The 14910-nt window shown below is 38.9% G+C and overlaps 1 protein-coding gene across 1 annotated transcript; it reads right to left on the reverse strand.

The window, feature by feature from the left end:
- Window positions 1-684: 684 nt before the first annotated feature.
- Window positions 685-3037, reverse strand: LOC110924374 (LEAF RUST 10 DISEASE-RESISTANCE LOCUS RECEPTOR-LIKE PROTEIN KINASE-like 1.1). The gene is made up of 4 exons (XM_022168389.2): window positions 2311-3037; window positions 2134-2190; window positions 1818-2054; window positions 685-1740 (listed from the first exon to the last, which is right to left on the reverse strand). Exons 1-4 carry the CDS (start codon window positions 3035-3037, stop codon window positions 743-745), a joined length of 2019 nt encoding a protein of 672 aa, XP_022024081.2. The 3' UTR covers window positions 685-742.
- Between the last annotated feature and the right edge of the window lie 11873 nt (window positions 3038-14910).

A 14910-nucleotide genomic window follows, 5' to 3' on the forward strand; every position in this document is an offset into this window, starting at 1 on the left:
AGCAAAAAGGGGTGTGCAGGTGGAGCCCACCTCTTTTCAGCCAATAAAATCTTTTTTGTTTTAATTTTGTTTAATGGGGGGGGGGGGGGGCTTTATACCACACCATGCAAGTTGGGGTTAAAGAGCCCCCATATGACGTAGCGTCTAGGTGGATCTGACATGGCGTGATAAAGTCCCTAGGGGTTTTTTACCCGAAACTGTATAATACTGACGCGGGGGGGGGGGGGGGGGGCTTTATACCACACCATGCAAGTTGGGGTTAAAGCCCCCATATGACGTAGCGTCTAGGTGGATCTGACATGGCGTGATAAAGTCCCTAGGGGTTTTTTACCCGAAACTGTATAATAGTGACGGATTACTGGTAAGTTGGCAAGGTATTTTTTTCCCTCTAACCTGGATTAGTTTAGTTATCTAATATCCCTTATTTTTTAAGTTCCCCCAAAGTCAGTTTTGATTTAATACTTTTATAGTGATGTAATTATGATTTGCTCCTTACCAGCACTAAGAGATGTAATAATTCCGTCCAGTCTGGGTTGATTTATTTGTATTTTCTCTGTCAAATAAACTTAGTTTCAGTTATAATTATATTGAATTGACTCATGAGAATTTAGTAATGCTTCAAGGAATTAGTTTGAATCGGTATTTTGAAGGATCAAAGCATAACTTTACATAGAAAAAGGATGTTTACATATGTTATTTAGAATACATAAGTGATGAATTAAAAGACTTTAACATACTTGAGTTAATTTGTTACTGATAACATTTTAATTGGCAACCTATCTCCATTGCTGCTTAGCATAGTTGGTGCACTGTTATTGCTTTGCCATTTACTACTGATGGAGACAGGCGAAGGCGGGAAATCTTTCAACAAAAACGCAGAATCCTTGATTTTGGACAGAGCTGGCGGATTCAATGTTTCCAAATCTTTGATACTGTCACCAACATCTATTCTTCTCTCCGCTTGAATTTCCATCAACACATCCAACACCTCGTGCATTGTAGGCCTCATCTCAGAATGGTATTGTAAGCATCGAAAAGCCAACTCAGCTACTGATGTGATCATGTTCTTGATTTCAGGATTCGAATTGGATTCTAATACCGGGTCAATTAATTGATCAATTGCAGACGCTTTGATCCTGTTTAAAGCAAGGTTTGCCAAACTAATATCGTCTTGAGACCTGTTTAAATCGAGAGGTGCCATTGATGATATTAGTTCGATCAGGACAACTCCAAAGCTGTAAACATCACTCTTATCTGTTAATTGATAACGTTGGTGATATTGAGGATCCAAGTATCCTGGAGTTCCCTGAGGGGCTGTTGACACATGCGTGACATTATTCGGTATGAGTCTTGAGAGACCAAAGTCTGCTACCTTGACACAGAAATTTTGATCAAGAAGAATGTTGTTCGTCTTCACATCTCGGTGTATGATATCAGAGGCATGAAGATACGCTAGTGCGCTGGCAGTTTCAATGGCAATTTTGATACGGATCGGCCATGTTAGCAGGCTTGGATTTGCTTGTTCCCCATGGAGGTGATCAGCAACGGTGCCGTTGGGAATGTACTCATAAACAAGTAGAAGCTCTCGGCTGTGTCGAGACGTGCAGCCATAAAGCAAGACTAAGTGTGGATGTCGTAATTTGGTGAGAATTTCAACCTCATTCATGAAATGCTGGACTCGCTTGTAGTTATTCTCATAAAGTTTCTTCACTGCAACCTCTCGCCCGTCTTGCAATTTACCTTGTATAAAAATAAGAAGGTATGAATACTTGAAGTGGTAATTAGATTTTACTAGTAACAAAATGATAAGTCCTCACCATAATAAACAGCTCCGAAACCTCCATCTCCTAGTTCATGAGAAGGGTCGAAATTTTTGGTGGCATCTTCAAGCTCCGTGTAGGAGAAAACGGAAACGCCAAAGAAGAGACTTCCATCTTCAGGGTTTGGAGATCTATCTTTTGATAAAAAATATGAAAAAATATAGTTCTTATAGTGACGTACGAGAATGGCAGCAGAGAGCAGGAGGATGAGGATAAAAGCAGATCCGGTGAGAACTAGAATAAGAAAATTCAACATTAGTACATTTTTTTTCTATGTATGTGTGTATAGTAATGTGATTGGAAGTTAAGTTACCTAGGATCAGTATTAGTTTTTCATCTTGTTTTCCATTTTGTTTTTCATCTTGTTTTCCTGCAAACCACAAAAGATAAGTTATATATATAGGACAGTAAATTTGTTCCAGGTTTATGCCGACATATCCGGTGAACCCAGAATGAGACAAAGAGGAAAGAGGAAAAAGAATGTGCATACCCTTTTTGGCATCTAAACACTCAAAATTTCTCTGAAGACAGTTGCCTTGTTTGAGACACTCATTACAGGAAGGTGCCCAGAACCGAATTGAATACCGAGAACTGAGAAGAGAAAATATATCGGTGTGATTAATAGATGCTGTTCCATTTACCATTTGCTTTATCCTTGGCAGCTGTATTACTTCACAATCATGTGGGAGATCAGTGGGAACTGCTGTATTGCTGCTATGATACTTATAGTGGATATTGTGATGTTTGCATAAGTTGTAGCTATTATAATTAGGGTGGTCAAAATAAACATCAGTTTTTGTATCATAATCTTTTGGGCATTTGAAGATAGTCATGCTCATGAGAGGTCTGATTGAAATGGAAAACAAGTGAGGAGTTGCAGAAGTGAAATTATTCACGAGAGCCTTGCAGCTTTTTCTTCTTACTAGGTTTTCAAATGTGGTGTTTCGGATCTTGACGGAAGGACCCTGAGATTTTTTGGCAATAATCTGAAATGAGTGTCCTCCTAACTGAATACTCTGATTACTTGAAGTACAGTTAACCTTGATCAAACCACAATGAGTATCATTAGTATTGTAAAATGGGAACTTGAAGGGACCAAAATCTGGACAGCTGAAATTTTCTGGGCAGGTAGGCTTAGATGTATTGGCATATGCAGCAGAGCATAGAAGAGGTGGGCACAATAGGAAAACGGACACAAAAGTAATGACTAGAATCATTTTAAATGTTCAACACAAGAAGATTTTGACTAAAAGAGGGGGTTATGTGAATACCATTAACAAGTTTTCACGTTCACAAACTCAAATTGAAGCATCTTTATATATAGAAATCCATCACTTTCATAAGATTTTGACTTTCTCCTCCATTCATTCAACATTCAGTAACACCGTCAAGACTTTTGACTCTCCTCCATTAATCATTTAATTTCCCCTATTGAAACGGCAAAATGACGCATGGAATTATGTTTTTGATTTTTGTTCTTTATCAATTTATCTCTGTGTAGTAGTCTCAACTTAGACCGTAAGTAGTGGGGTTGGGGCGTGAACCCATCCATTCACGCCCCAAAACGCCCAAGTCCCCCACCCCCCTCGTGATCGATCAAAAGCCCAGGTCCAGCATGATGTGTATACCGCGATGGAATCTGTAGTTTTCAAAAACATGATCGTTGTCAACAGTCATGTTTGTTTAAAAATAAAAATAAATCCCTAAATTACCATTTTCTACTATCCATATAAACAGTCATTATGATGCACTACATGCAAGGAATTGTTGATTAAAATTTTGACTTACTTCGAAATAAAAACGGGATAGGTTACGAATACGGATAATTGATGGATGTCATAACATCGTGGTTGTGGTTATGGTTTTGGCAAAACCGATCCATACACACCCCTAGTGATTAAACAGAAACAAAATATGGTAACCAGTCAAGACTGGCAGGGGCGGATTTAGAGGGGTTTATCGGGTTCCCAGGAACCCAGTCGATTTGGAAAAAAACGTTTTTTTGTAGTGTAAACCTTGTATGATTTGGAAAAAAACGTTTTTTTGTAGTGTAAACCTTGTATGATTTGGAAAAAAGGAACCCAGTGAAAAAACTGACTGAATCCGCCACTGAAGACCGGAAAGAAGGGAAACACATCACTTTCATTCTTGGACAATTTTGACCTAAAAAAGTAGACTCCCAACCTTTGACAACTTACTTTTGTATTTTGGAAACCCCACAGTTGACTTTGAAATGTCTGTATATAAGTCGTTCATAAAATTCACAGATAGCTAGCTTCCTTCTTTTTTTTTTTTTTTTTTTTTTTTGAGTGAGTTGCAACAATTGTCCTTTATCTTTATACCTATTTGCATGCAATATCCTTTATGTTTAAAATTGACGAGATTTTTACTGTATTTTTTAAAATCATGCACTGTATGTCCTTTAGCCCTAACCCAGTTAATTTTTTTTGTTAAATTATTTCACCCAAGGGTAATTTAGTCTTTTTACCGGTTTATTTAAAAAACTAACAAATAAAACAAAAATAAAATATGTGTATATAAACAACCTTATCTGCTTCTCTCTCTAGCTTTCTCTCTCTCTCTCTCTCTCTCCCTTCTCTCTTTAACCCCTCCATCTCTCTCTTTCTCTGCCTCTCCTCTGTTGCCATCATTTTCCTTAAAGACTAACCCAATCAATGCACAATTGTTGCCAGATTTATCGTCCCCACAACGCACACGATCACACACCACCATCCCCACACCGCCGTCGATGTGCACCTCCACCCCTTCGTCATCATCAAACCGCCATACACCACCATCTCCAAGCGACCACCCAACCAGAACCACCTCATCTACGCCGCCGCCTTCATCTCCATCAACCATCAAAAACCATCACCAACTGCCGCCCACCACTTTCCCACCTTCATCTCCAAAAACACCACCACACGTCGTCGCCGCCTTCATCTCCATTGTTAATCATCAACAGCGCTTCTCTGAAAATCTGATCGGTACATTTAGATTTAACCTAGTTCTACGAGGGATTTGCAAGGTGGTTTTTTTTATCTAATCCCCAAATTGTTGTGAATTGAATCTGAAAATTTGGGGGTTTGTGTTTGGATGAAATTTTGGTGGTGGAGGTGGAGGTGGAGGTGTGGTGATGATGTTATTGCAACCGTGGTGGGTTGGTGGTTACGGTGGAAACATGTGGCGGTGGTGGAAGGAGGTTGTGGCGGTGGTGGTGGTTATGGTTGAAACATGTGGAAGCAGGTTGTGGCGGTAGTGAAGGAGATTGTGGTGGTGGTCTGATTGAATTGCAGTGGACTAGTTGAAGTACAGAGATGAAGTAAACAAGGAGATAAATGGAATTCTTATTTAAGTTATTTATTTATATAATTAGTCCCTAAAAGATAAAATGACAAAGTTGAAATGATCAAATTTAATTGAAAAAATTAACTAGGTTAGGCCTAAAGGACATAACGTGTAGGATTTTTAAAACATAAAGTACAAAACTCGTCAATTTTAAACTTAAAGGACACCGCCTGCAAATGTGTATAAAGATAAAGGACAATCTTTGCAATTCACTCCTTTTTTTTCTAGAACCAAGTGGTTAAGCTATGCGTTATAGTTTTTTTTTTTTTTTCGATCACGTTAATAGGTGTGTGTCACATGATTATAACTAGAGTGTGTAATGGCTTTACTATTCATCTCCATTAAAATATTGTTTATTTTTAAATTTAAATTTTAAATTAAGTAAAGAAAAATACATGAAACTGGTTGAAACCACGGCTCACCACCCTCAAACCAACCTTCACTCACACCCTTTACGCCTCATGGGGTGGTGTGTCACCCTTTGCTACCCCATGAGTGCCTTAGCCAATGAAAAAAATTACATTCTAAATTACATGAATCAAAAAATGTAAAATCGTTAACTCATCTATTTTTTCGAAAATTGTCTTAGCTAGCCTTAGCCTTAACTATAAAGTATCTAGTAAAACTAGAGACTATTATATTTGATTTCTTTTAGTAGTTGACAACTTACACGGTTCTAATTATAAAATCGTATTGATTTAGGAATGAATTGCTACTTGTGTCGTGTTATTGATTATTTAAGAAATTCATGTCCAAGAAGACATAAACGGAATTTGATCTCAACCAAGATTAGCTTTTTTTTATATTATAACTAGGTTAGAACCCCGTGTATTACACGGGTTGAATAAATGTAATTTTATATACTAAATTAAAACAATTATTCTTTAAAAATCTCGTTTATTACACGGGTTGAACAAATGTAATTTTATATATTAAATAATAAAAAATATTATATCTCTAAGAACCTCATGTATTGTACTGAATAAATGTAATTTTATATACCAAATAATAAAAACTCGTGTATTGTACGGGTTGAATAAATCTAATTATATATACTAAATAAAAAAAAGTTATATCTTTAAAACACTGTGTATTACACGGGTTAAATAAATATAATTTTGTAACCTTATATATTACACGGGTTGGATAAATGTAATTTTATAAACTAAATAATAAAAAAAATTATATCTTTATAAACCCCGTGTATTATACGGGTTGAATAAATCTAATTACATATACTAAATCATCATCATCATACTCAATAAATCTCACAAATAGCAAAGCTAAGGTAGGGTCTGAGGAGAGCACGATGTAGAGGCTGCTTTCAGTAAGACCCCCGACTCGATAGTAGTTTTGCATCAAGCGTTGGACATAAGGCACATAACACTTAGCAATCGGGACAAAGACCGATTAATGCATGTTCCCTTTTATCTTTCTGCTATCAACGCCACCACATGATGATGATACATGATTAACCGTCCGCCGCTTTTAACGTTATTTTCACAAATTTAGTGAAATAACGTTAAAATTGGTGCAATTTCACTTTTGCCCTCCGAGCGTCCACACATATATACATTATTAAAAGTTAGATTAGATTATATATGAAATTAAGTGTATAACAAAAAGTCTTTATAAATTTCATGTAGAATTAATTGGAATCCTTTATTAAAAGTAGGTTAAATTATATATGGGCTTATACGTGTGAGTAATTGTGATTATTGAATGGTTGAATTTTGAGGGTTTTGAAATGTGAATTTAATTATGATAGATTATATTTTAGTTTTAAAAGTTCTAGAATGATTATTGAATCAAATAAAAGGATTATGATTTCCTAGAAACAAAAATAACTGAGTTTTTTTTTTCTGATCATTTTGAACATAAGCAAATAGAACGATGGCATCTTAATAAAAAAATAACTAATTACAAATGTGAAACCCAATAAATTTACTTCTGTCCCATTTGAACGGAAAAGATAAGTACAAACTAAATTTAAAAAAAAAATGCAATATGAAAATAAGAGAGAATAATCGATATCTTTTTTCCATAAAATATGAGATAAGGGTAAACTAAATAAAAAAGTGTCAATTTGGTAAATAATAATATTAAGTATGAAAAGGTAGAAAATTACAAATGTAGACATCTTCAATAAATGACAGTGTCCAAAAACAGGTTTCTTTTATTATATAGTATAAATTACAATAATCCCTAACCCATCTATTATACTTATTATACTATATTAACATTTTGGGTATGCTCTTGTCTACAGTTCCCGTTTATAGGTTTTTTTTTTTTTTGAACGGCCAACAAAAACGTTTATTAACTTTTAGCCAATGGCTAACACCAAAGTTACATACACCAATTAGCAAGATACATCCAAATTTAAACCAGAGCTGATCTACTACAGCACTATTTCAAAAAACATCAAAATTTCTCCATTGCTCCCATGTCAATGTCTGATCCTTCGATCGGTGCTTGACCCATGCAAAGCTTTTCACCTTGATCTCCTCCACAGCGGACGATATGGATTTAATCTTCCCAGCAAACATTAGTTCATTCCTAATATTCCAAATACTCCACAACGTAACTAAACATACCGCATGGAACGCCTTCTTTTTCTTAGCCGAGCCGCCAAACCTTTTGTGTTCGTCAAGGATGTCTCGTATACTAAAGGCGATCACTGGTTGTGTCTTGCACCACTGTGAAACCACTTGCCAAATTGTTTGAGCGAACCCACATGAGACTAGCAAGTGGTCGCAAGTTTCAATGTATTCTCGGCACAAAATGCATTCCGAATTTTGGACAAAAATACCTCTCCTATGAAGTGCGTCTCTGGTTGGCAATCGTTCCTGATGAGCTCTCCATGCGACCAAACCAACTTTTTTTTGGAATCCAATTATTCCACTTAACCACATAATCAGGCCGAACCCGATTAATATTTGCCAACGACTTCCTGATGCTGCTGACTTTGAACAAACCTGAAGGATCAAGGTTCCAAGACCAACTGTCCGGACCTGATGCAACCGAAATACGGTGAACAATATGGGTCAGTTGCTGAAATTCACTGATTTCGTCTTCATTCACTAAGTTTCGCCTCCAAGACCAAACCCAAATAACACCTGTTGAGACTGATCGAATTTTGTCCGCTACAGTGCACCATTTATCCTTTTCTAACAGAAATAAAGTCGGAAACAGGACCTGTAGAGGCTGTGAAGCTGCCCAAACATCTATCCAAAAAGCAATCTCCTTACCGCCTCGTGGCACCCCTCTAATGGCACTGAAGATATCAATCCCCAAAGACGACATTCTAGCTGAAATAGAATTTATTTGTTTCCATGGTCCCGTAATAGCAAGCTTTGCTGGAATCGGGTTCCAATTTCTAGAATTAAAATGAATAGACCAAATAACTTTCCTCCATAACCCGTCTTTTTCTGTCTTAAATCTCCACCACCACTTTGCTAGCATCGCCAAATTGGTGTCCCTTAACGACCCGAAACCCAAACCCCCATATTCAATCGGAGCTACCACATTATCCCATGCCATCCAAGCCATTTTTGAGACCTCCTCGGTCCCACCCCATAAAAAAACTCTTCGTAGACTTTCTAGTTGATTCAGAACTTGAGACGGAGCCTTATAAAGCGAGAAAAAGTAGGTCGGTAATGAAGACAAAACCGATTTTATTAAAGTAATTCTCCCACCATACGACAGTGTTTTTGCCTTCCAAATGGACAGCCTGCCCTTAAATAAGTCAACTATCGGCTTCCAGTTCCGCACGAGGTTCATGTTTGCACCCACATACAAACCAAGGTACTTAAACGGAAAAGATCCAACTTTACAATTTAGAATATTTGCCAACCTAGCGACTTCAGTCTCCTCCACACCTATTCCAAACAGACTACATTTGGACAAATTTACTTTTAGGCCAGAAGACAAATGGAAGCATCTAAGAATCCGTTGTAGATTAAGGATATTAGATTCCGTCCATTCGCCCAAAAAAATCGCATCGTCCGCGTACAGAAGATGAGATAAATAAGACCCGTAATTGTTAATACGGATACCGCGGAAAATACCCACTTCTGATGCCTTCTTCATCATGCCTGACAGAGCTTCCATAGCAATGAGAAATAGGAACGGAGATAAAGGATCCCCTTGGCGGAGTCCCCTCGTGCAAGAAAACTCCATCGTTGGGGAACCGTTTACCAGAACCGAAGCTTTGGCGTATCTGAGAATTGCCATAATCCATCCACACCATTTGACTGGAAAACCCATTTGCAATAATATAGATTCGAGAAATTCCCAACTGAGAGAGTCGTATGCCTTATGAATATCCACTTTGAACATCATTCCAACTCTTTTAGAGTGCTTCATCCAAGCTACAATTTCATTCAACATCAATGGCCCGTCTACAATATTCCGACCAGAGAGAAACGCCGACTGTTCCTCCGAAATTAGGCTACCAATAACCTTTTTTAGCCGATTTACTAGAACTTTGGACAGCACTTTGTTGATACAACCAATAAGACTGATAGGACGAAAATCAGAGGGACGTAACAGATCCTTTACCTTGGGAATCAATGCAATAAAAGATGAGGAGCAACTACTATGCAAGACCGGATGATTATGGAACTCTTCAAACAGTTTTATGAAGTTACCTTGCAACCCATTCCAGCACCGCTTCAAAAAAGTAAAATTAAACCCATCCGGCCCGGGAGCCCGGTCGCCATCACATTCCCAAACAGCTTCCTTAATTTCCATTAAAGAGAACGACCGAATCAGATCCTCACCATCACCCGGTGATAGAACCTTTAAGAACGGACACTCAATTTTTGGCCTATTTTGCATCGGCTCGTTAAAAAGCTGAGAATAATAGGCAAAAAATTGTTGCTTAATAATAACAGGGTTAGTTACCCAATCTTCTCCAATAAAGATCCCGTTGATCCGGTTTGAGCTTAAATTGGAATTAACCACTGAATGAAAGAAGTTGGTATTCTCATCCCCATCACATGCCCACCTAATTCTGGATTTCTGACGAGTGTCTGCCTGCCTTTGTTTGTCAACTTCCATCATAAAATTTCTACATTCAATTCTCAAGTTCAATTCTACTTCATTAAGATTCCTCTCCTCAGCCGCTAATTCCAAATCAGCCAATGTCTTTTTCCGAGCAGAATAGATTTCATTTCCCTTTGTTTTTTCCACCCCAATCCATTCTTTTATTTTACCTTTCAGCCATCTAAGTTTAGTAGCGAGAGCTAAATCCCCAGGGCCATTAAAAGAAAATTGATTACACTTAACCATAACAAATTCCACGAAACCATGAAGCTCTAACCACGAGTTATAGAAACGAAAAGGGATGTGCCCAAAATCAGAAGTAGATGTAGATAATAAAATTGGTCTGTGATCAGAATATAACCTGTCAAGGGCAGTTAGCGCCGCCCCCGGCCACTTTTCCATAAATCCAATGCATACTAGGAAGCGGTCTAATTTACTGAGCTTATCCCCACGATCTGATATATAGGTGAATTTTGCGCCACCCATATCATATTCCTTTAGAGAAGCCGATAGGATGAAATCGTTAAAAGCATCTGCATTCACCTGAACAAACTCTGAATTCTGTCTTTCGTCTGCCTGTCTAACGTCGTTGAAATCCCCCATGAACACCCACAGACCCTGCCTCGAGTTTCTTAGAACCACCAATTCTGACCATAGAGTTTTCCGAGCCGCCGCGTCGTTTGGAGCATAAATATTAACTAAATTCAGTTTAATCCCATTTGGGATTAACTCACCACAGACACATAAGAAGAACCTATGTTTTATGACTTCACTACCGGAGAAAACGGTCGGATCCCATAGGGATACCAAACCACCAGATCTACCACATGAATCCACTGCTGCCATGTGATATATTGATCTTCCCCACATCTGGTTGAAAGCAAAGCCAGCAGACTCACTTAATTTTGTCTCCTGAACACCGAGAAACTGAACCCCATGACTCGACTTGAGACCTCGAATCCACTCTAATTTCCGAATATCTCGGACCCCCCGTAAATTAATTGAAAGAATATTCATTGATAACCAAAATTAGCACCTTCTCCGATGAGAGTCTCACGAATCTCTGCTTCAAAACCCTGCAACTTGACACCCACAATATTCCCTATTTCCGCGGTAGCTTCAATTTCCGCTGCAATCGGGGACGAGCCACCAGGGCAGACATTATTCCCAGACGGAAGATTTTGGGTTCTGAGATCTGAGCTTGACAAAAAAACATGAGGAAAGTTAGGTCGCACATCATCACCCTGATCTAAGTTCTCTGCGGACCTATTTAGATCTAAAGATAACTCTTCCGTATTGTTCCCATCCTGTCTACTCTTGACATGAGGTCCTTGGGTGGAGCCCACGGAAGGTGGGCTTCTTTGAGCTCTAGTACGTTTACCAATTGTTTGTGGGGCACATGGCCCAGGAGAATTTTGTGGCCCATATTTTAAAACTTCACTAGTATTAGATTTCAATTTCAATTGGGGCCCACCATCAAAAAAACCTTCTTGTACAAAACCTAAATCATCCCCATGTGCATAATTATATTGGGGCCCACTTTCAACATTAATATCCTCTATTAATTTTGTCGCATCCACATTTTCAGTATTCAAATCCCCATGTTCCATGTATGATTCCCCATGCAAACTATTCATTCCCATAACCACATCGTTTAAGCTCCCAAAAGCCTCATTCCCATCTTTTATCGTGACATTAATGTCATCATTTACATCGATAGACTTCGAAACGTGAGTTGTTCCTTCCACATTCCCATGCGACTGTTGCGTATCCTCCTCCTGGTTGGTTGCTTCTGGCCTGACGTATTCCGGTGACGGTTCGTTGTCATTCCGATCATCAACCTTCGGACCCACTGATCTAATCTCTCCTTCTTCGAAATCTTCCTCCATTTGATTTTCACCATCTTCATTATCCGAATAACCATCAGATTCTTCTGCATCGCTAACATCGGTATCGCCCATTGAATTATCACCATCCAAATCGGGTTTCCACATTGAGGTGTCCTCGGTGACCCAAATAACGTATCTTCTTTCTTCCCATTTCATAACCACAGATTCCTCAATCCGTTTCCCATGGGGCACCAACACTAGGACCGAACTAACCGAATTATTCGATTCCGACCATGAGAATGAGGAGCCCTGGACTACCATTCCAAAGAGTCCACCAATTCGGTCGGCGTGTTGTCCCTGAGGTGGACTGGGACTCCGGTAATTCGGAGGTTCACAATCCGTTCAACCGGGAGATCCTCTCCTTTCCAAATGTGATATCGACTGAAGATACTAGATAGGCAATCAACATGGTTTGTTATTACGTCCTTAACCATCCTCGGATTTCCTAAAGTTAATAAAATGCTCAAACCACCAATATATGACAGGCCATAATCAACTATACCTCCATTATTCAAAGCTTGATTCAAACTCTTGAGGGAATCTAAATCCTTAGCAACACCATGGATCGAACGACCCATACAATGCAGCGGGTATTTCGCACCTTTGCCGTCAACCGAGAGAGTCTTTGAGCCCAGATTGTTGTCTTGATTATCTTTATGAAACAAATTAGCAAAAGAGACTCCTTCCCTAACCCTCGCGTTCCCCGAAAAGGCACCGTAAGGTTGCGGATTCGGGTTTAAATTTTCCTTTGGTTTCCATACTTTTTCACCGATTATCTTGGAGGTATAAATGAACTTTTTATGGTTTTTATCATATTTGGCAAGAGATACCGTTACCTTAGCTTCGAAAATCTTCACCGTGTTCATAGCCGCCAAAGTACGATCTACATTCTCGACTCCCACATACCTGACGAATCCAAAATTGTTCCCTCTCTTATCCTTTTTGCGGGCCACGTATGCATCAGAGACATATCCATGCGGTTGGAACGCCCGCCATAGTACTACTATTTTTGTCGTTCTTTCAGGGATGTTTTGCACGTGGGTTATCAAGGTTACCCACGTCACTCAACTCACCGCTTGCTACTGGTAACCTTCCCTCGAATTGAGTTTTCCTACGCAACTATGTTACTACCCTCGCTCACCACCGCTCTCCTCCGAATCAACGTCACCTGCTAGCATCGATCAACACCGCTCTACCTCAAATCGAAAGGTCGCCTTCGTCAGACGATTACCGCTCCAACAGGTACACTTCTTCAAAATACGTTTCTGTTGGGGGAAAATACGTTTCTGCTCGGGGGATTTGGGGGGTGAATGTGAATATTTGAGTTTTACGAATTGAAGGAGGGGGTGATGGTGTGTATGTGTATGGGGGGTCGGGTCGGGTCAGAAGTGTGTGTGCCCTACCGTCCCAGGGTCTAGATTTGGAAATGCCAACATAAAAATGGTGACTTGGTTTTTTTTTCCCCTCATTTTCAGGAGGCAAAGTTTGTGATTTATGAATGTATTAGTTTTTTAACATGTCAGCTTGTGAATTTAGAATGTATCAATCTTTAAATATGTAAGTTTGTGAATTTAGAATGTATCAACCTTTAAATATCTAAGTTTGTAGTTTTAAAATGTTTTCTTTGTAATTTATGGTCTATTTTGTTATATGATTTCAGCCATTTATAATGGGATTCCTCTATAGCCAGTGGCGAAGCTTGACTTTTTCGGTAGGGGGGGCGAAAACGTATATTCCCAAAAATTTGTATAGAACCGTGGGGGCGAAAACGTATATACCCACAAATTTCTATACGAAAACTACATATATAACACTACTGAGCAGTGGCGGAACTAGCCCAAAAAGTTAGGGGTATCCTATTTTTTTTTTAGGATCAGGGATATCCTTTATATAACAGAAACGGAGTTGAGGGGTATTTTTACACTACGAAAATGGAGTTAAGGGGTATTTTTACACTACGGGACGGAGTTGCGGGGTAGCCCGTGCTACCCCTATTACCACTATAAGTCCGCCACTGCTACTGAGTGAAAAATTCGGGGGGAGGGGGGGAGGGACGCCCCTCCCCGCCCCTCTTATCCTTCGCCCCTGTCTATAGCTGCTGTCGTATTTTCCAATGTTATCCGGAAGAGAAATCTATAAATATATTTATATATTAGGTATATTTAATAGCGTATTTTTCCTGTAAAATATGTTTTTTCCGCAAAAGACTCAATTTTTTTAGATTGTTGAATGTCTTCGAATGAAAAACTTGACCCACTTTATTTTCACAATTTGTCAACCCATTCCTTCCTTCGAGGTACATAAACATGGCCCAAAATGTGCACAAATAGACATTCTGCTGTTTAATGAAGATAGGGGCACTATAAAGGTTTTTGTTTGTTATCCAAGCCACTGCACACCATAAATACAAGGCATCTAGTTGGTGTTCATTCTTTTTGCTTCACTATATGTATCTTAATGTGTCTATTTTTATGGTTTTATAGTGCAGATTGCACATACGGTTTGATCACATGTGTAAAAGAAGGCTACCTTATTTTTTCAGGCTCTCACTATCTGCACACCAAGTCAGGCTATCTGCACAATTAGGGTTTGCATACGCTGCGTATTGGTCAATACGCAGCGTATATAAGTGGTAGGTGGACGACCAGACAGTCAAACCTAGTACCATGTCAAATCAGTCTTACATAGGGTGCGTATTGATCAATACGCATCGTATTGATAGACTGATTTGACCTGATACGATGTTGTCCAGGGCACGTGAATAAAGTAATACGGTGAGTAGGGATCAATACGCTGCGTATTGACAT

The sequence above is a fragment of the Helianthus annuus genome, chromosome 17, assembly GCF_002127325.2.
Source record: "Helianthus annuus cultivar XRQ/B chromosome 17, HanXRQr2.0-SUNRISE, whole genome shotgun sequence".
NCBI classification, from domain to species: domain Eukaryota; kingdom Viridiplantae; phylum Streptophyta; class Magnoliopsida; order Asterales; family Asteraceae; genus Helianthus; species Helianthus annuus.

Coding starts and splice junctions, on each gene's coding strand:
- LOC110924374 (XM_022168389.2), bottom strand. CDS start 3,037: ATGATTCTAGTCATTACTTTTGTGTCCGTTTTCCTATTGTGCCCACCT. Junction 2,055..2,133: donor AAAACTAATACTGATCCTAG/GTAACTTAACTT, acceptor TTCTTATTCTAG/TTCTCACCGGATCTGCTTTT. Junction 1,741..1,817: donor TTTCGGAGCTGTTTATTATG/GTGAGGACTTAT, acceptor TTTTTATACAAG/GTAAATTGCAAGACGGGCGA.